This window comes from Schistocerca cancellata, chromosome 12, assembly GCF_023864275.1.
Source record: "Schistocerca cancellata isolate TAMUIC-IGC-003103 chromosome 12, iqSchCanc2.1, whole genome shotgun sequence".
Classification (NCBI taxonomy): Eukaryota; Metazoa; Arthropoda; class Insecta; order Orthoptera; family Acrididae; genus Schistocerca; species Schistocerca cancellata.
In genome coordinates, this window is record NC_064637.1 from 20,999,162 (window position 1) to 21,021,914 (window position 22,753).

A 22,753-nucleotide genomic window follows, 5' to 3' on the forward strand; every position below is an offset into this window, starting at 1 on the left:
CCTTTTCCCAAACTGCGACTAAGAAGTCCACATCAACACCATGCCGCCCCTCCCCCCCAAGCTAACCCCTGTACTTAATAAACTCTGAACACACTTCACGGCAAAAAGAAAACCAATCAAGCACACTCCTCTCACTCGCAACAGTCTCATGCGCGCAAAAACTGTGTGAGGATCTATAACAAAAATAATAAGTCACCAGTACAATCTCGCGATTGCCCAACCTAGACTTCTCGAACCAGGAACCACGCCGTATGGAACGCCAAATGTCATCCTTTCGACAGCGCCACATTTAACCGTCCCTGGTCCGAGATGCCAGAACTTTAGCCAACTTCATTTCTTCGCTACAAATAGAGCACTTCACAACCCTGGCAATTAAACCAAACAGCTGCAAAAACTATCAGTTCCAAAGCAGTGTTTCCCATCATTTCACTCAGATGCGCGCTATTAATTTTATCCGTCATATCTATTCCTGAACAAAAACAACAACGAATTAATTTACTCAAATTACCACACGACCTACAGTGAACAACACTAAATTAACCTTCACACAAAACCACTAAATCGTTAACTCACTGAAACGAATTCCACTACAAACACAGCCAACACTAACAATTCTGTACAATGAGCAAGAGCAAATTGAGCCCATTACACCACACAAACGAAAGCCCAGAACACACCACCAGAGGGCACAACAAACCACAACACGACGACATCTACAAACACACCACACTCGCAAACCAAACTCCACACCGTCATGACGTGACACACCACAACACCCTTACGTCATGGGTCAAAGCCGACGCATGGGATCAATTTACAGTCCTCTGAAGCAACTAACATCAGTATGCTATGCAGTTTCAGTAACAATAATTCAATTGAGCAGTAGCTTACACATTAAAACAGATATTGGATTATCAATTCTGTCTTTATTTATGGAAAATATTCCAGGAAACAAATGTACTGAATATAGTAACAACATCTAAGCTGCAGTAAGAGGCTATAGACATTACAACAAAGTGGGAAGAGGACTCACTGTACTGAATTGTTTATACACAAAGGAATCTTTACTGTTCCAAGTGAATAGTTTGCAAACAATGTCCTACATAAAGAGATGGACAAGCACCAAAGAAGTAAGTCTTTACATGAACATGGAAACAGATGCAGCCACCAGTTACACCTCAGCAGGAAAAAAAATAAAATCTTGTGCTGTATAACAAAATAGAGTTATGCAATTAAGTGATCGAAGACAAACATGAAATATACACCTCCAGTAATACTGTACACTCAAAATTATTCATTAAATAGCAGTTTTGAAACTTCTGGATTATCTGAAATATGTAAATTATATAGACAACTGTACTATTATAACTACTATAACTGAGGGGCTTTTGCAATACATTCAATTGAATAGTGAAAAATGCTGTACAAACATGTAACAGAGCAAATATTTCAGACCTATTTATGTAACTGTGTGTACTTGGGCACATATTTATGACATACATACAACTTACATTGTCTACACGTGGATAAATATACAGTAGTCTAGAATAGTCAACCATCAGGTTCCCAAATCAGAAGACATCTGAATTCTCGGGTCTGCTCAGGCCAAATTCAAAACTGTTTGGTACAGTCAACATTACTTCACTCCTAAATCCAAGAAAGCTCTACAAATTAGGAGAAATAGTTAAGAAAAGTCAAATTTTAACCATGCTAGAAACAAGATTGCAAAGTGAGAATGCCACCACGTAGCACAGATTTTGGAAATTACAGACTATTCAAAAAGCAAAAAGGGCAAAATAACACAAATAAATATACCCCATGTGGTAGATTGTATGAACAGTTTCATAAGACATTCAGAGATCCATAATCAAAGTGAAGAACAAAATTAATGACAATTTACTTTGAATGTGCAAATAAAATTTAAACAGTAATTAATGTTAATCGGCCAAGGGGAGGGGGAACAGAAAAGTAAACATGCGATGGGGGGTGATAGAAAAATTAATCTCTAAAATTCCACAAAATCATGGGAAAATTTTGACAGAGTATTTTAATGATCAGTTAGTGCAAGAGAAAATGCAAGGAAATAATTTGTGACTTCCTTGCGCACAAATGGAACAAGCAAAATGGATACTTGTCTAACTGTGTAGAAATTGTAACCACAAAACTGTCAACACATTTCAAACAAAACAAAAAACACCTGACAAGAATTTAGGCGAAATCCGTACTGATCATATCACAATCTCATAGCCACATCACAAGGGGATTTTAAATATGTAGAAGTACACAAATGTCCAAATATTTACAGATCACTACCTAACCACAGTGAAACTAAATTTAAAGCCTCAAAAGTTCAGCAAACAGATACAGGTAATACCGAACATGATACTGATTAACTCCAAGCAATGCTATTAGCAAATGAACTCAAAACACAAGCACAAAACTCCAAAGAAATCTCAACAAACTTATCGAAACTACATAAACTCAAATTCCTCTACAAAGATGGAAAGAGACATCCATGGTGGAACAGACTGCGCAAGCAGTAAAATCTTGACAAAGAGCATTCAAATCATCAAATAATAAATTGAAAAAAAAGTGCCAAGCAACTCCAAGCAGCTTGAAAATTGAACCAAAAGACATTATGAGAAGTCATCTTCAGGCTTATAAAAAACAAGGATTCTTATATGAAACACTTAAAACAAATCTAAATGGATACCAGCCCCAAAAACTGTTTCATGAAAGACAGTGCACACTTGGCACATAACCAAGAAATAGATAATTTAAAAAACTTCCAAACTGCCCTAAACCCAAAGAAAGATTTCTATCAGAAATTCTAAAAACCAATTCAGATTCACAAGCATCAAATGAAGGGGAAATTGCTGAACAAGAGGTTAAAAATAAGCATTTGGTTAGGACAGAACCGTTGCATTAGTCCTACAAGCTCCCACAAAAATTTTAAAAGAAAATTTACAGTGATCATGCAAAATATCTGACAGAAAACCATACAAACTGGAAAACTGCACTGATACATCCACTACATAAAAAAGAACCATAACCGATAATACCTTTAGACGGGCCTTCAGTTTGTGCCATTCAAAATTGTCTTAGTGTATACACACACACACACACACACACACACACACACACACACACACACACACACACACACACAACAACAACCTGAATTCAAATTCGGTGAACATCAGGAAAATTCCAGACCAAACGGATCTTGTCTGAAACAAATTTTAGCTATGAAACTAATTCTCACATCAAAATATTTATAATAAGAAAGTATCTTTATAGATTTTAAGAAAGCTTATTAGAAAAAGTAATCCGAAAGTGGCGAAAACTGAAATTACAGTTTAAAATTGATGAACCAATCAAATTCAAGAGTGATTCTCAACCCAAATATATATGTTAAACTATTCAGAGACAGCTTTCTGGCTAACAAGTGACATCCGTGACAAAAAAAATGCATATCAAAATACACAAAACTGAGGCACGACAATACAGCCACAAAACAAGTCTGTCTATATGGGACTGAAGGCACTGAAGAAATCCAATGTGAAAAACGAAAATAACATTTTTAGTTTGAAATCGCATTTAGGAATGAAAATACTGTACATAGAAATTGAACGGGCAGAAATTGCGCTTCATGGTACTCTTCCTGGCACAAAAATCCAATGAGACCATTACAGTTTGATCCTATGAGCGCAAAAAGGAGCTATTCTGTAAGACAACGTAATACAAACAATAAGAAAAGGTAAAACTAAACCATAAAATGCCCCTAGTTGTACATGGCGTGGTCAAGTAGGTCCCAAACGTGATAATTATTATATTACATTAGGTTTTCGTTACAACAATGAAATGAAGTTTTCAGCAGTAATCCAGCGAGAAAACGAAAAAATAGCACTATGGTTACAGGTGGCTGTCAGGAAAAGCGGATTTAATTGAATAGCTCAAACCTTCGCAATGTTTCAACTCTGTTGCCACTAGCTCACTGGATGTCACGCCGATTGCCTCTTTCAACTCGCGCAGTCGCGCACTCTTTCAAACGTCACAGTGTACAATTCGATTATCGACACTTGTTGTCGATTACATCAAGGTCGATTAAAAGTTAACCGAAAAAATAGGCCTTTCAAAAATTGTAATACACCACCCTCGTTTTAAGTTAAATGAGGGAATTAATCGCGATTAAAGTTAACTGAGGTTGTAGACTCGTTTACCTTGAATTCATCGCAGTTGAAAGTGAAACGAGGTAAGCAAGTGCCCGCCGTATGAAGGTGGCAGCCCGTTTTGATGTTTTATGGGCCAGTTGTATGATCTTGGGCTGTTTTTTTTTCCTTTATTGTCTTGGGCTGTAAATCCGGGAAGCCTAACAGACACATCATTGTGGTCCAAAACCACTCGGAAGTGACGTCGAAATGACGTATACATAAACGCGCTGCACACTTGTCGACTGATCGAGATCTGTGGTCGAATCGAGTTAGCGGGAAAAGCGTCTGCTTTGTTCTTCACTGTCATACTGCCCGTGTATCTTGAGTGGTTGTGTTTTCGCTATCGAGCAAAATGTCTCAGGTGTATGAAAACATCTTTCGTGACGCTCTGAAAGATTTCAGAGGATGGCTTGATTTCAGGCTATTGTAATTCGTTGGAGGAGGTAATAATAATTTTATGTTAGAATTGGCTGGCAAAAATATGCGCCTTTAGAGACATTAGGAACTCTAGAAAATAACTTTTTTCTGCTGCCAGTTAAGATTTCATTTTAATAAATTTTATATGTCGCTTTCCGCGATCTGATTCCAATTTTTATGTGAGTTTTTTATGTATTATGCAATTTTTTATTTGTTTTCGTTGTGAGGTTCTGCATTGTTACATTACCTTTACTGTAACATATACGCGTGGAATATTGTAATTAATGATCGCTGTTTAGGAAGTTAATGGCAACTTTGTTTCAAAATTCGCCGTTTCTGAGTTCGTCATCTATGTATTATAGTAAGAGAAACTGAACATTGCAGCAGCTCAAGCGCATACGTCGTCTCGAGTAAATGGCATAATTTAGAAGACACACACATGAAAATGGGACTCAGGGTCTGGGAACAGTCATGCAAAAGGAAAATAAAAAGCAGTATATTTGCAGCTAATGTCATTGCCAGAGCGTGGGCTCTGTATTCCACATAAAAGTATCCTGCATTTTCCCAGGAATTTTACATAGTTCTATCTAATTGCAGTATCAGCTCCAGTGCATAATTGCACAAATCCATTACTCCTGTTTTCTTTGTGCTGGCACTGAGCTGAATTTCATTGAGGTACTGAATTCAGAGATTAGCTAGAATACTGTCTATGCAGGGATATGGAGCTCTGTAATTCAAATGACTGTAAGATCCTTAGTTTCTCACCAAAGTTTCAGCAAGGTCAGTGACATCAGCTATGAAACAACTTTTTTCCTCAATAGCACTGTAATGAATGCCACTTTATGCAAATGTTGCAACATGACCATGTTTGGCCTCCGTACTGAATTCTGAGCAAAGGTGTATTGTTGATGGATGCTGAGTGAGAGCTTTTTGTTCAGGATACCATTGCTCAGTAATAACTGTCCGCTTAATTAATACATGTTACAATGTTTCAATTATTACCACTGCTTAGGTGGCTGCTTAAGTATGTGTGGATAATGTTGGAACTCTATTGGGATTGCTGGATTATATTTGTAGACAAAGTCTGTCAGGATCTAAAATTTTCTCTGCACCACACTGAAATTTTGATAACGTAAGCTGTTTTAGTCTTTAGAAATGCTCGTTGGTGAATATGGGTCCTCATAGGGTATAGAACATTGACACTTTGAAGCCCTCAAAGTTAAACTTCTCTCTTACAGGTGTTCTTTCACATCTACACTCTTTTCTTATTGCCCTGCTAGATTTTATTTTAATTTCTTCTATTGATCTGGCTTTTACTGGAGATGATGTTGATGGGAGTGAGTTATTAAGTCATTTATTTATTTTTGTTAGTTTTTCCTCTCACAACATAGTACTTGGGATGAGGCAAAATGTCTTCTGGAGATATTATCTCAGTTCTTCTGCTGGATAGACTTCTCGAGGAGGAGAAATGTTGAGGTCTGCATCTATAACCTTGTCAGGAATACCAATAGTAGAAATAGATGGCAAATTATTTTTAAGTTTGGAGTGTATCAGTCAAATAAGCCTTAAAAGTGATGTATTATTTCTGTTGGTGATAAGGAGGAATTCTGGCTAACCAGCCCAGATCGTGATTGATTTTGCTCTTTTGTCATTAGATAATTTCCTGTATCATACAATAACTTAAGTAAGACTTCAAGACAAGAAGTCGTAGCTTATGGCTTGTATGATGTGGGAGAGTATGCAAAATTATGCTGTTTTTTTCATATGATGATTATGCAGAATCATAAGTTGTGGTCTTTGAGGGGAGTGTGTTATGTACGTAATGGAAGTTTCATGAATTCTGTGAGCAATTCATCGTATCATGCTCTCTTTCCCAGGTCTTTGTCACAGATTTCAATCCCTTTGCAAATTAATGTGCCAAGATGCTTGCAGATTTTGTGATTAAGCTTAATGGATGTTGTATTGAAGTAATGTAGGCAGAGGTCTTCCACTTTTGTTAAGAGTTTGACAGCCGAAAACTGATATTTTTCAATTGTAGGAGAGAAATCTTTTTGTAATTTTTACAAAAACTTTTTCATGGATGTATTAACCAGTTTCAACTTTCATCAGTTGTACTGGATAGTTTTGATTGGTGATTGTCTTATTCTTAGTATATAAAACCTGGAATTCATAGTATGCATAATTATTATGCTTAATAAAGCTTTTGTTGACATAAGGCTAGGCGTGCTTGAAATGAGGTTAACTGAAGCACTGATCAGTTAACCCCAAAACTAGGTCATTAAACTTCATGTGCACTTGGAAAATATTTTTCATCATCATAATCACAACTGAAAGAACATTTTATGATCACAATTTTAACTGAAGTCAACAGTAACATAATTTGTGGTCAGTGAATAACAATGGAATAAAAGCAAAAGAGCAGACAAATGAACTCCCAATTTTGTTAACTCATCCATGGTTAATAACAACACTTACTTTAGCTGTCAAAAACATCAGATGTGATGAACGGCTGTGTACATTAAATAACTGAATTTTGTAAAGCCTAAAATTTCCCTCTTCATTCATGTTTCCCAGTTAACCTTCAGTGTAGTTACCCTCAGTTTATGCTACTGGTCACTTTATTCTCAGGTGGAAACACTTCTCAATCCGCTGAAAACTGTGGGGTTTTCATAATGTGTGAGAAGTAGTCGTTATAAAGAGCCATCTTCAGATGTTATGAAAAGTAAGTGAACTGCTGCATTAATTACTTTCTGTGGTTTACCATTTTAGTTCATATATGTATACTTGAAGGAAGAACTTAGTTTGCTGGAATTAGGGATAGTATATATACTTTAAATGGATATTTCTTTCTAAGCTGCACTAACAATTGATGGAATTGACTTTTTGTTATCGTTAATAGTTGTTGTGATATGCGAGGCAGAATTGTATTAATCATTTTCCTCTGTGTTGACTTGTTTGTCATTTATCCATTTTCACAGCCATACATTCAGTAATTTTTACACACTTGCATTTGATAATAGGCTGATTAAAATTATTAGTTGGTTTACAATTCCTGTTGGAGCTGGTTTCCTCCAGAGTGCTGAATGCGTCAGGTCCAAACAATCTCTGTTCGCCATTTCCTGACTGCCACAACAGCTGATCAGTCCACTTCCATTTTCTTGTCTGACTTCCTTTCTTGATGTGTTTGAACGCCATGCAATCATTTGCTGCCTACAACCAGATTGGCCTTAAACATTTTAAGACAGTAGGCATAACTACGTATCCTTACAATATCTTTATGGTGCTAGAGCTAGCTTTAGCATCGTAACATAATGTGAAAGGCTGATCTGGTTGAAGGCAGCACATGATCGTTGGGACCAAATAATCTTACATTAGTGTAATGTAGAGTGGTGGCATAGTGCAACAGATAAGAAACATTCCTGATCCATATAAAGTTGTGGATTTGAGTTTTGACAGATTCTTTGATATTTTTTATACCAATATATTATCAAAATTACTTCATTATTTTTATTCAGTTAATAGGTTTGGATGCAGTTTTATTTCTAACACTCTGCTGTGTCATTTTTGACATTGTATTTACTTTTTAATTCCTTATATTTCTTCTTCATATCATTATTTCATTTGAAATCAGCTTGTCACCTATAACATGTAACTGAATAAAAACCAGGACTGCTCATCAGTTGGTAATTTGGCAGTCCATGCAGCTTGTGTGAGGACAGTTTCAGGTGCCATAATTAATTAAAGGAAGAAATTAGTTTGCTTTCAGCACTGAAATACAATTTTTTTCCCCTTGAGTTTGCTTATAGAGAATAGCTTCAGCTAGTTTCCTGCCACATGCTTAGTGTTGGGTGTTTCACCGTCAAGCCAGGCCAGGCAACAGCATTAGGTGTGAGGCTCTGCTGCGACTGCCCGTGGTCAGTGTATTAATTGTTGTGAACAAAGTATGATTAACAGTTCTTCTGTAGAATGCTGACAGCCATTTTCTAGGATATATTGCACATCATGTTGCGGTTAGGTTATCAAATGAGTTTAAATTCTGGGCTATAAAATGTCGTATCTGCCACAGTTATGCCATTGGTCACTCCAAAACCAGTTGCCAGCAGAGCATGTCATATTCATGTTATTTCATAATGGCCACTTCCAACACTGCACAGAGTTACATGTATACGTCTCCCATCCTTTTGTAACCCCACCTGTGCTCTGCCTCTACTGAGCTAAACCTACTTTTTTTAACACGAAAATTAAATTGAACAGCACTTGCTGAGTGACCTGCTCTGTTTGTTGCCTATAATACAGCAGCAGCCGGTGTGCTAACACTTCAGCAACAAGTGACAGATGCCAACTAACAAATAATTTTAATGAATCTATACTGCTGTGTTCATGTTGAAATAGTTTCTATGGTTTTCGATAATTGTGGTGTTGATATGTAAAACAGTAGTCAGCTCATTGAACCTATTGACAGGCATGTTTAGCTTTGTCTTCCTAGTTACATTTATTTTTTGTAATTCCACATTTATAGTAATTACATTTTTCTACATAAGTGTTCTTCACATCTCCTTTGTTTACAAAGAATATTAATTCCACATTTATTGGAACCACAATAAAGCACTTAAGTTGCCCAAAATCAGTATGGTATCCTCATTGCACATGGCAGTCAGTTCCATTTCTTTGCTAGATACAATAGGTGTGACATCCTGTAAAATTTTGCTCCAGTACTATGTAAAGTAGACAATCTGCTTCCATCAGTTTAGAACTTTGACAATACCTATCAAATGAATGAAATGTTTTCTCACATTGTATTTAGTTAATTAGCAATAACATATGTGAATTATTTAACAATAACAATGTTTGTGTTTTTGTCTGTGAGAAATATATTAACTGTTCCAGGTAAAACAAAGCATTTCTTCAAGCAAATGCAGGAACATGTCCCTATCCCCTTTTTTGGTTGTGCATTTGCAGTGGAGAGTGTGTGGTCAAGGCACTGTGTTTTGGGGCCGAAATACTATAAAAGTAAAGAGTCTAGTGTACCTGAGCACTTGGTAATATCATGCTGTGTTAAGATAGACTTACTTTCCATAAAAAAAGTTCGTTACAGGGAAAGTTTATTAAATAAATTTTATAGTAGTTCTTTACCCTCTTTAGGAAGACCATGTGACTCCTCGTAAGAGATTGAGGATCATGGATACTGGAAAATCCAACTGCCCAACAACTTTAAATATGAAGTGTATAAGGGTGTATCCTGATTACAGTATGCACTCAGCAACTGAACACAGGGATACCAAGGCAAAAGTAAGTATCCAGTTTGGGTTCTGCTTGGAGAAAATTTTACATGATCAGTTGACAGTATACTTTAAAATCTATTGTTTTTAATGCTCTTAATTAAATAATTGATACATTTTTGTCTTACAGGTTCTTGCAAGTCTACAGAAAGATTTGGCATTGCCATGCCCGCCGAAGGGCTACCTACGTTATTATTTGACTGCTTCTCCAGCAAGTGCGCACACACACATGCTACTGAAAGTGTTGAAGCAAGTGGGTACATACATCCTTCACTTGTAAAGGAAATCAAAAACTTAGTAACTCAGTGGAATGACATCTCTCAAAGTCATTAAGTTGGCTCTAGATAGATTTGTTGAAATCAATTTCATTGGGACACACATACCAGGTCAAATGAATACTACCTTTTACCCCACAGAGAAAACTATTTACAGTCACATTTATCGGACCCTTTATAGTACGAATAAAGTATTGTTTGACGAGACTAGACTGCAGAATCAGGTTGATGAGTGGCACAAAGACTCGAGCAATCACATGATTTATTATAGGCATTGTATGGAAGCCAATGGAGAAGTGAAACCATTACTTTTTTGCTATCAGAGCAGTTGGCAGAGAGATCTTTTGAAGAAGTATGGGGGTAGTTGTTTGTTAGATGCAACATACAAAACATCATATGATATTCCTTTATTTTTTATAGCTGTGAAGAGTAATGTGGGCTATTTGGTTGTCGGTTTTTTTCATTCAGATTGAAAATGCAAGATCCATTCATGAAGCACTAGACATTTTCAAGGACTGGAACAAGGATTGGAATCCCCTCTATTGGGTTACCGATTTCTCGGAGTCGGAGATAAATGCAATTGAGCAAGCATTCCCTCAGACAAAAGTTTACTTGTGCCTTTTCCATCCAAAACAGGCATGGGGAAGATGGTTGAAAAAAAGGATAATCTACGTGTACCAAATGACATGAAGAGATTTCTGGACATGTGGCAAGAAATTTCAGAATCATCAACAGAGAGAGAATTTAGAGATCACGTAGAAGAGTTGCAAACGCACGAGGTTTCTCGGAGAAACGAGCGTGCGTGGCCATACTTTCAACAGCAGTGGCTAACGGTATGTGAAAGATGGGTGAAAGCGTATGAGGACAAGGGCAGATTTGCAACCATTGACACTACAAATGGAGTTGAAGCCATGAACAAGGTTGTAAAACATTTTTTCCTTAAACACAATTCAGACAGGACTTTAACTGGGGTTACTAAGGTTATAATAAACCAGTTTCTTCCAAGCCTAATTAGAAAGTACTGTCTGCAGAATTCTGCCATCAAAGCTTATAACAAAGATGTTCCACTGTTTTTGCATAAAAAACAAACAAGTTTGTGAAACATGTCATGCAGCGATATGAATCAGCGAAAGTTGAGTTAACTGCAAAATCAGTGAGTGGGAGATTGGATGGTTCATTTTGTGTGGAGAGTGCAAAGTCCAAAAAGTGTAGTTATGTTGTAAACTTTGATATACCAGATTGCACATGTGTAGATTTTCGGAGATATAAATACCCATGCAAGCACTTCTGTGCAATCTTTATTTTTTACCCAGAGTGGGGTTTTGATAAAATGCCAGAAAGTTATGAGACTAGTCCATTAATCTGTCTTGATGAAATGTATGGTGTGGGCTTTAGAAGTGGCTCTTTAGTAATTTCATGCGAAGGTAGTAGTACTGATGAAGCAGCTGAGGAGGCTGTCAAGGCAGCAAATACAGATGGTCTTGTTCAAACCCAGAATATTTCTTCGCAGCAGTTTGAAGCGAGGGAGCTGTGTAAACAGATTTATAATCTCACATACAACTGCAGCAACAGCGAAACATTACAAAAAGTACTTGAATCACTGAGCAACTGTGTGCAAGATTTGCAATTAGCAAATCCTGAAGTTGGTGGTCTCCCATTAGTAGTGCCATCAACTTCCAAACAATAGTGAAGAACGATGCCAAAAGCCTTAAGAGATCTGTCTTAAACACATTATAACTTTCCATTTGAAGGGTAAGAAATGATGGTTTATTTGGATTTTAGATAGCTCTTTGTCTATGTAAAATACGAATAAGCTCCGTCATTTCTGATCCTCGAGATGGAATGCTATGAGGTCTTTATGTTGGTCTCTGCTTTTAAACTTTGTTGCACATTTGAATTTCGAAGTAGCAATAGATAAAATATTATAAAAAGGATAGTTGCTACATTTGTGTGTGTGTGTGTGTTTGTGAGTGAGTGTGCGCGCGCGCGCGCTTTTGAAAAGGCCCTTGTTGCCCGAAAGATAAGTCCGACAGTCTTTTTGTTGTGCCTTTTTGTGACTCGGCATCTTCACTATTTGGTGAGCAGCAACAACTATCCTTTTCATAATATTGTTACATTCCATCCTGGATTTTTCGTTGTTCACCAGAGAAAAGATTTTTCTGAGGAATTAAACTAGATGATAGTGTAGAACTTGCAAACTTTTTAAAATATGAAGTAAAAGATTTTAACTTTAAATTAGTTTAATTCAAATATGGGACAATGTTGAGAATTGAAAAGGTGGAAAAAATAAATAAGATATATCTTAGTGGCATTGAGATGTCGTATGACTGATGGAGAAAAGATTTTGCATTTCTTTTTCCAAGTAAGAATGCACTTGCTCTCACTTGCTTCAATACATGTCTAGTGATTCACGTGAAACAGAGAAAAAGATAAAGACTGCCCTGTTAATGAACATGTGAGATTGCCCAGTATCACTCTGACAGAAGAGTGTGCTGTTTCCTTGATATGGTATCTGGTCATCAATGTCATTGGGACCAAATGAAGTAAGGATTGACTTTTTTTATTTGCTTTGGAAGCTTAATGTGTATCAGTTACCTACATATTGCATATCTACCACCTTGGTTCTAATGTTCTTAATAACTTTGCAGAGTTACTGCAGAGACCACACAGAAGCAATTACTGTTACTGGAATACCAGTAATGTTTATTAAATTCAGTTATAAAGTAGTTCTGGGCATTGCAGCTGGTGAGTAATGTCATTGGGCACCAAAAGAAGTGAGTACAAAATTTTGGAATTGTGCCTTGAAAACATGTGTATCAGTTGTCTTCATGTTGCATAACTCAATTAATTGTTGTTAATTTATTTGTTAGGTTCAGTTACGATGGATTTGTGGCCTTCAGTCCGTGGGAAAATTCACACCAGATTGAATCAAGACTGTTATATTCCAAGGATATCGAAGATTGATAGTATTCCTGAAGGAAAACAATCCATGTAGTATTTCACGTGTGTATCAAACTGCCATTTGTTGTGGCACATAAATGTTTGCAACTTGATTGTAATTTTTGACAGGTTTCTCAACAATCCAAGAATTTCTTGTAATGAGAAGTAGACATTGTTGCTTGGGTAAAGGAAATACAAATCACGGTCAATACAACTACCTTATTAACTTTCCACAGATAAATATTTTTCACTACTGCTACTTAAAAATTCAAATGTGTGACAGTTTGCTTACAGAACTTGGCATAAAGATCTCCCTTATTTGTATTTTTTAGATAGCTCTTATTGTTTGATCCTTCAAATGGAATGCTATGACCTCCATGTGATCTATTCCTTAGTAGTTAATTATCCATTAAGGCACAAATATATGAACATTACAATGAGAGGGGTCTTTATGCCAGGCCCTGTAAAAGTAATGGCATCTTACTTAATATTATTGTTGGGAATTTGATGGCACAGCTGTGGGGAGACCACAAATTTCAGGGTTTGCTAACTGCAAATCTGGCACACAGTTGCTGAGTGATTCAAGTACTTTTCATAATGTTTCACTGTTGATACAGTTGTATGTGAGATTATAAACTTGTTTGAACAACACCTTCACTTCAAATTGCTGCAAAGAAATGGTTAAGGTGTCAGTGTGATGCTCTATGTGTTTCCTCAACTTTGTCCTCATTGCTACTATCTTCATGTGAAATTACTGCAGACACACTTCTGAAACCAAACCTGTACATCTCGTGGAGACAGATTAATGGGCTATTCCTGCAGCCTTCTGGTATTTTATCAAAACCCCACTCTGGATAGAAAATAAAGATCGCACAGAAATGCTTGCATGGGTATTTATATATCTTAAAATCTTCACATGTGCAGTTTGGTAGAGTAAAGCTTACAACATAATTACAGTCTTTGAACATTGTACTCTCCATACAAAACATTGTCCAACTTCACATTCACTAATCTTGCAGTTAACTCAACTTTCCCTGGTTCATATCACTGCATGACATGTTTCACAAACTTGCTTTTTTTAAAAAAAATGAAAAAACAGTGGAACATGTCTGTTATGATTTGATGGCAGAATTCTGCAGACAGTACTTTCTAATTAGGCTTGGAAGAAATTGATTTCTTATATCCCTAGTAGCCCCATTGAAGGTCCCATCTGTGTTCCATTTTAGGAAAAAAAAAATGTTTACAATCTTGTTCATGGCTTCAACTCCACTTGTAATGTCAATGGTATCAAAATTGCCCTTGTCCTCATAAGCTTCCACTCACTTTTCATGTACCAGTAGCCGCTGCTGTTAAACGTACGGTGATGCATATTCGTTTCTCTGAGAAGCCTCACTATCTCTTTTGTATGATCTGTAAATTCTCTGTTGGTGATTCTAAAATTTCTTGCCACATGCCCAGAAATCTCTTCATGTCATTTGGTATATATTCAGCCATCTTCCTCAAACCTGTTTCAGACTGAAAAGGCACAAGTACACTTTTGTCTGAGGAAATGCTAGATCAGTTGCATTTATCTCAGACTATAAGAAATCAGTAACCCAGTAGATGGGCTTCCAATCCTTGAAAATGGCTAGTGCTTCATGAATGGATCTCGCATTTTCAACTTGAATGAAAAAGAAAACCAAATAACCTGCATTACTCTTTACAGCTATAAAAAAATAAAGGCATATCATGTGTTGTTGTTTTGTATGTTGCATATAACAACTATCCCTGTACTTCTTCAAAAGATCTCTTTGCTAACAGCTCTGATAGAAAAAAGTTATGGTTTCACTCCTCCATTGGCACCTATACCATGTTTGTAATAAATCATGTGATTGCTTTATTCCTTGTGCCACTTGTCAGCATGATTCTGCAATCTAGTCTCATCAAACAATGCTTTATTTGTACATTACAAGGTCCAATATGTGTGAATATAATTTCTTTCAGTGGGGTAAAATGTAGTATTCATTAGACCTGATATGTGTGTCCCAGTGAAATTATCAATAAATGTATCTAGAGCCAAATTATTGGCTGTATGATGTCATTCCATCGTGCACCTGAATTTGTATTTCCTTTACAAGCTATTGTTAGCATGTGTGTGTGCTGATTTGCTGGAGAAGCATAGAGATAGTCTTTCAGCTATCTTTGAGACATTTAAAGGAGGTGCTTTAGAAATGAGTGTCCTGATTGATATGAAAAACAGTTTTCACATTTTCTGTAAAAACTGTAAACAGTTCCTCAGTTGGTGATTGTGGAAGAGATTGCCATAGCCACAGTATTGATCCACTGTCAGGTGGTAAACCTAGGATTTCCTTCCAGTATGAGCCAAGTGAAGTAAAACTGTGGTTGGAGAAATGTTTTATATTCTTAAACTGAGTATTTGCAACCCATTATGTTGGATTGCAGTTCATGTGTCAACACTTAAAAATGTTTAGTTCTTCACTGATGACACGTGATACAATTTCAATTTTTAAGGCTATTCTGTGTCAAGTTAAATTTTGAATTATCCATTTAAGCTTATTTTTTTGCTGTGTGGCAGATGGATTTATGTTCATGTAATATTTTTAATGTTGATTGTGGTAAGGTGTAATCATATGTAAATGCCCAATAAAATAGATTGATATTTATATTTTTTGTTTCTGTATAATAATTCTGTAGCTTGGTGACCTGAGTTGTGTGTGTGTGTGTGTGTGTGTGTGTGTGTGTGTGTGTGTGTGTGTGTGTGTGTGTGTGTGTGTGTAAGATATTATCATTTCATGGGAAATGTGGCAATAACAGATCAGAAATTGTGTGCAGAATATACCTAATTATCAACACCTGTAAGCGGCTAAAGGTCTGGGATTTCATTATAATTTCATTCTTAGAGAGCTGCAAGATCACAGAGCTGTACAGATACCAGCTTCATATAAATTAGTAAGGTTTTTACTGACTATTATTCACCAAAGCCGACAAAACAGGCTGCGTTTAGTAGTAGTAGTAGTAGTAGTAGTAGTAGTAGTACTACATAATGGTGATACTTCAGTACAACTTTGAACCCTTTAAGTGGTTTAGTATATTCTTCAAGGTATGTTTCACATGCATCTAAGAAACTTTTGCCTTGAATGTCATGTGATTTTGCACTCTGCTGCCAAGTTTTCCTTTTAGATTTATTAAATTTCTTAAAGAGGCTTCTGTTACAAACACTAGCAATCCACATAGGTAACATGTGTGACTGATATTCCTTATGTATCAGTTTCACTCTGTTGTTGCTGGTAACTGTTATGATGGAAGAGTTGATTTGTGCCACATTAAGGAAGGTTAAGAAAAAAGTCATTTACAAACTCGTGAAAAGGAGGCAGGGTTCCCCAAAAGTATAAAGGTTGCCATAAGCAGTCACTTTTGTTGGATTAAGTTATTTCCATATCCTTTCTGGATATTTAAGCCAGCTGCATCCTATTGTAGAGATAGACTAACCAAAAACCTTAGTGTTATATGAACAGAGCAGAAAAAACTTTATTAAATGCACAAAGGACTGGTAACTACTTACATGTATGGACCACTTTCCAAAAAATACACTGTGTCAAGGCATTCAGATTGTACATATTCTTCCTGAATATTTTTATTGTAGCAGGAAGAATGGGGATTGTTTAACTTACCTTTAACCTAAGGTACATTAGATTGTGTATAAAATTCATCAAAAGAGTAAAGTTGGAATACGGGCTCTTACTTCAACTGTTTACTATAACGAGAGAAATTAGAGTACAATATTATAAGAGACAGATGAAGACTAGGTGGGAGATAGACTAAGAGAATAATTTCACATGGTGATGAAAGACCTGCACCCAAACAAGGCACCTGGAGTAGACATTCCCTCACATTTGTGGAGATCCTTCAGACAGCCAAGTCGAACTATTCCATGTGGTATGCAAGATAAGAGACAAGTGAAAAACATTCACGATTCAGAAGGAAGTAATAATTCCTATTCCAAGAAAACCAGGCACTGAAAGTTGGAAATATTACAGAACTATCAGTGTGGCAAGTCATGGTTGTAGTTTGACACAAATTAAGTAAGGAATAGTGGACGAACTGGTAGGTGCCAACTGACCTCAGGAAACATTACTTTGGTATCTGGGAAAAAGTAGCAACACATGAGGCAGTATTGGTCCTACGAAAAATCTTACAAGAGGATATAGAGAAAGCTTTTGACACTGTTGGCTGGACTATACACTAGGAAATTCTGAAGGTAGCAAGGATAAAATACAAAGACTAAAATTTGCACGCTGATGTAACAGTAATGTGTAAAGACATGAAAAGTGTGCAGTTCTTGGGAAGGGAGTGAGACCGGGAGTGAAGTATTGTAGAAGGTGAAACCACGACTTGCAGGCGTATGTTTAAAGGGGTGTTGTTCCTGTTGCAGAGGAATTAATTTAGTGTACAATCCTTACTGTGATCTGTATTACCAATGTTTTGAGGGGAATGGAAATATTAAAGTAATGGTATACAAATTCAACAAAGGTTTTTAACTAATCAGTATCATCTTCAAGCTCTGATTCAACATGCATTTAAAATGCTTGGCTGTATATCATGGCACTGTCTGTAGCTCTTGCCAGTTCATTACACACAATTCGAAGATTCAACAGTGGAACGAAAGACCTGACATAAAAGTAGCGTTCATTGAGTGATTGGATATGACAATTGTTCTATCCTGACAATATTTTACATATAAATTATAGCCATACGAGTTGCTTATCAATTGAATTGGGTGTACACAGGTATGATTAACATAATAAACCCATAATAAATATCACTGGTATCTTTAAGTTCTCATCTTAGCAACTGAAACGGCTACACATCTATGCTGATAACTGAAGCCATGTTTAACATCCTCAGATGTATTTTACTACATTAGATTCAGTTCTCATTCTATAGACCCAAAAATGAGATGGGTTTCTTGGATATGGAATATGTCAAAGAACAACATAAAAAACAAAGACCATCTGAATATAACGCTTCCCTGATCACATGTCAGGATACTTTAAAGGTATGTGAATACATAACAGATAAACTGGGACTGCCAACGTTTACAGAATTAATACACTCAGAATGAAACCGTTATGCACTTTTAACAAATTTATCACACACACAACACCTAATCTTAACTGTTGTAAAACCAAATCTAAGACATTTTTACTTAAGCTGGTCTAACAGTCCCTGTTAAGATATTCATTTATAGAAGAGCTGCCTGCCTAAAAATCTTTCAAACTCTGTTTAAACTGTGCTGTTTCTGAAACAAACTTTTTAATGGTAGCTGGCAATTTATTGAAAATGTGTGTTCCCGTAAACTGGACTCCTCTTTGGACCAAGGTAAGCAATTTTAGGTCTTATTGTTGCTAGTATTTTACTATGTGCTGAGCTATTGTCTGGAAATAAACATGTTATTTGGAACCAATTTCTTTAAGGGATAAATATACTGAAGCATTGGTTAGAATATCCACTTCCTTGCTCAGATTTGTACATGATTATATGGAATTTACAACACAATTGAGTCTTATTACATACTTCTGCAGTCTAAAAACTTTTGCTCGGTTTGACGAGGTACTTCAAAATACGAAAGCAAATGAAGTAAGCAAGTTTTTTTTTTCTATCTCCTACATCTGACATCATTCCCATTGCAAATACAAACTTGTTTAGGTGCTTCAGCAATTTTGTGGCACACACCCTTCCTAACTGAATTTATTACTGAGTTGTAACCCGAGAAATTTAACACTGTCAACTGCTTCTATCTGCATGTCTTCGTACATTATACACATCCTGGAAACAAATTTCTTACAGGTTCTTATCTGCATATAGTGGGTCTTTCCAAAGTTTAATGACAGTAAATTACTTCTAAACCATTTATTGTCAGTGAAAATTTGATTAGTAGCAATTTCTAAATCTGTACTTGACTTGCTATTTGTTGCAATGTTTGTGTCATGTGCCAACAAAACAAACTTAGCATCTGGCAATTTAACAGATGAGGTCATTACTGTAGACAGGAATAAACAACAGATTCAGGATGGAATCTTGAGGTGCACCACATGTAATTACTTCCCAATCAGACGAAGACTCTTTGCTTACTCTGCATGTATTTGCAGTGACACCCTTGTTTCCTTTTAGTTAGGTCAGACTCTAACCATTTTGCAGCACTGCCAGTGACATCACAATATTCTAATTCTCTTGAGAGAAAGCTGTGATTCATAGTCAAGGGCTTTTGACAGGTCACAGAGAATGCCAGTAGCCTCTAACTTGTTTTCTTATGAATTATTCCCACAGTATGTGCAAATACCCTTCTCTATATCAGTAAGCATAAGGAACCCAAACTGTGACTTGGATGATATACTGTTTGCAGTCGGATGCTTAAGAAGATGCTTAGACACAACCTTTTCAAATATTTTTGAAGACGCCAGCAAAAGTGAAAATGATCAATAATTTGATAGTATCTCTTTAATGCTCTTCTTGTACAGAGGCTTAACTTAGGCATATTTTAGACAGTCTGGAAATGTTCCACTGATAAGAGATTGATTACACAAATAATTTGAGGTACAACTCAACTCACATGAATACACTTTGAAAAACTTCACTAGAATACTTTAAGGATTTTATGATGGATGCTGCTACTTAGGGAGAAGTGAGTGTCATTTCCAGTTTACTGGTTATTTGTAGGGAGTGGTCTCAGATGTTCAATTGCACTGTTAACTGAACCTGATAACTTGAAGCTGTCAGTAACAGATACAAAGTACTGTACCTATTTAAGAAGTTTGCAACACTACATGCATTTGTTACCAATGTCTCATTTACTTTAATTTGAAGTGTTACTGGAATTTTCAAAATTCAGAACCTGTATGTATCACAGCATCAACAACAAGTTTAAATAACACATGGCTTTATCTCAATAGGAAGTCAGACTGCTACTTAATTTACAGATGGCAGCAGAAATGATTTTCTTTCACTGTTACCTGTAAGGCAAACAGTAGCCTGTCTTCCTAATCACAGTTAATGTAACATAGCTGTTACTGTAGTCTCTTTAAATTTGGTCATTTTATCAGACTGTAGTGTATAAAATTATCTTATTATTTACAGAATACCAGATGCATTAGCATTAGTAAAACAAGTGTTTTCTGGTGACGATTTCTTAATCAAAACTGTGTAGCACAATAAATACCTTACATCTCTCGGTATTTGAACATCTGAATCAAATCTACAGTTACTCTGCATTATGTGGTGCAAAATGTAGATGTATGCTCTCACAGTAAGAATGGTTACAAGAATGCTTTATGGAAAGCTTCATAGCGTTCTGTTTGTAAATTTTTAGTAAAATTTTCCAAAACTGAAGTCACAGCCATATGAGAAGAAAGTCCACATGACCCGGATTCATATACAAAATGAAATATTTCATTCAGCTATGAAGTGTGCATAGTTAAATTGCCAGGAAAGTGGAAATAATGTGAAAGGTTTAAGACAACACTCTTTGTAACACAGCCTGTCATTTATTCTTTCTTGCTGAGTGAGCTATGCACCCCATAGCAAATTGCCTTGTTTCTTATGCAGTGAAGTTATTTACCCATTCTTCTTAAATCATATATAGTTTGTGTGACACTGCATGGCACAACACACAAGTATTCTTACTAATTTAACTGTGGTATAATGAACACAGGAAGTAGTTTTTTAAAGAATTTTGTTGCCCTTGGAGGTTTCTTTCATGATCCTTTAATGCCGCTTTTGCATGATCAAAATTCATTTGTATGATCATAGAAACTATTATTAATATAAAAGATTAGCTGTCCTATGTATAGCCAAACAACTACCCCTTAAATGTATAACAAAGCCTGCTTCTTCTGAAAAGTTGTTTTCACAATTAACTGAGAAGACGGCAAAAGGCATTAACTTCCTGTGAGGCAAAATTTAGAAAACATATCTATTTTTTTAACACAGGTAACAGCTCTTGGTAAACCAATATTTCATTATGACTGCACTGGAATCTTACGTATCCCAGGAAGTGACAATTTATAGCCTTATCACGACACTATTCTTGACAGTTTGTTTTTTCCCCCAGTATGAGCTGCGTACTCGATAACAAAAGCTATTTCTCGTAAGCAATGGCAATGTTTAGTTTCTCTCAACGGTTATACATGATGGTTTATGGAATGTGTAACGGAAATACTGCATTTATTATTTAGGTGTATAACATTTTATGCTACCTATTTGGCCCTCGACAGAATAAGCAGATCAATCACAGCATGGTCAAGAAACAGGTAAAATCCGATAAGCTGAGAATCCGTACGATTTATTTACTTCTCCGTAATTTATAAATACATTTCCATTTCTCCGCTACTGTGTACGTGCGATAACAGCCACATTTCTTTCACATTACGGTCACATATCAGCGGATCACACTCGTTTCAGGACGATTCAGCAGACACGCACCGACGTTTTAACATACACTCCAGTGTGGTCCGAAAACTTTCACCTAACTCGACTCGACCACGGATCTCGATACTCGACAAGTGTGCAGCGCGTTGCGTATACGTAATTTTGACGTCACTTCCGACTGTTTTTGGACCACAATGATGTGTCTGTTAGGCTTCCCTGTAAATCCACGAGGCATTATACGTAGCTATTTCAACTGGCACCGATATCTCATTGGTTGGCGGTAAGAGCCAATGAGACGTAGCTGCTTGTAGGTAGATCTTTGAACGCTTCGTATGATTTTCGCGGGACCTCTGTCACCATATGAATGCTGATTGTGTCTGTTAGGCTTCCCATTTCGAATGACTGATCGGAAGTAATATGTTTTCAGTCCGCGCGAATTTGGATATTACAGCTGCTTCGTAAGTTTGAAAGATAATTGCATAGTGTTGGTTTGTGATTGTGTATTTTGTTGGGTTGTACGTGTTTTGTAAGAGAGGCTCGTGATACGTAATTGCAGTCAAGAGGGAATGAGCTAACGCCTTTTAAGTGTATTGTTGGGTAAATAGCTCCGGTTTTTAGTTTGGGAACAAGTGAAGGATTAGGGGTTTTTGGATATGTATGCCTATTAATGCGTTCGAACCAAAAACTTCGTATTGGACCGCAGTATGAATATACGGATATTTGCTAGAATGTAAATATAACTGCGGAAAGCGCCCTATATTAAAGACTGGGTCACGACACATTCTTTGCAGTCTCATGTGTAAATTAAACCAGTTTTATTAGGATTCCTTGAAAACTTTAGAATTTGTGCATACGGTGTATATTTGAATGCAAATAAACGATACTAAACGAGAACCTGCGGTGTTCACGTGTGGAATGACAGATACTCAAATGAAACATGGTGACAAAAATAATATTGCAATTTTAAAACCCCACAGAAAGTAAAATGCTTTTAGTAACTCCACTGCATTATTTGAGTATTATAATTATGCACAACACTGGTAGATTATTCTAAATTCGTTTTATACTGGTAATGTTTTGGTGATCATATTTGATCTAAAATTTTACATATTCAAGGACGTGGGGGACAATGATATTAATCACATTACAGCTTCAGCCCTTCGTTTCTGATTTCAGTGATCATCAGCTTGAAAACGTTCCATCC

At 36.4% G+C, this 22,753-nt stretch overlaps 3 protein-coding genes across 3 annotated transcripts in view; 2 read left to right on the forward strand and 1 right to left on the reverse strand.

The window, feature by feature from the left end:
• Positions 1 to 3,971, reverse strand: part of LOC126109578 (disks large homolog 5-like) — a 721,341-nt gene extending 717,370 nt beyond the window's left edge. The window contains exon 1 of the mRNA XM_049914610.1: positions 3,963 to 3,971. The gene's annotated coding sequence lies outside the window, so the exon portion shown is untranslated. The remainder of the gene's footprint in view (positions 1 to 3,962) is intronic.
• A 530-nt stretch (positions 3,972 to 4,501) lies between these two features.
• The window catches only part of LOC126109584 (uncharacterized), a 239,864-nt gene continuing 221,612 nt past the window's right edge, over positions 4,502 to 22,753 (forward strand). Inside the window, exon 1 of the mRNA XM_049914620.1 lies at positions 4,502 to 4,657. The gene's annotated coding sequence lies outside the window, so the exon portion shown is untranslated. The remainder of the gene's footprint in view (positions 4,658 to 22,753) is intronic.
• Positions 7,340 to 12,143, forward strand: LOC126109583 (uncharacterized). Its single transcript, XM_049914617.1, has 4 exons — positions 7,340 to 7,353; positions 9,519 to 9,670; positions 9,774 to 9,920; positions 10,041 to 12,143. Exons 1-4 carry the CDS (start codon positions 7,347 to 7,349, stop codon positions 10,188 to 10,190), a joined length of 456 nt encoding a protein of 151 aa, XP_049770574.1. The 5' UTR covers positions 7,340 to 7,346; the 3' UTR covers positions 10,191 to 12,143.

What these genes read in the sequence shown, in the direction of transcription:
- LOC126109583 (XM_049914617.1), top strand. An exon ending in CTAGTGTACCTGAGCACTTG is followed by an intron (nt 9,671 to 9,773) that starts GTAATATCATGC and finishes TACCCTCTTTAG; the next exon opens with GAAGACCATGTGACTCCTCG. An exon ending in ACAGGGATACCAAGGCAAAA is followed by an intron (nt 9,921 to 10,040) that starts GTAAGTATCCAG and finishes TTTGTCTTACAG; the next exon opens with GTTCTTGCAAGTCTACAGAA.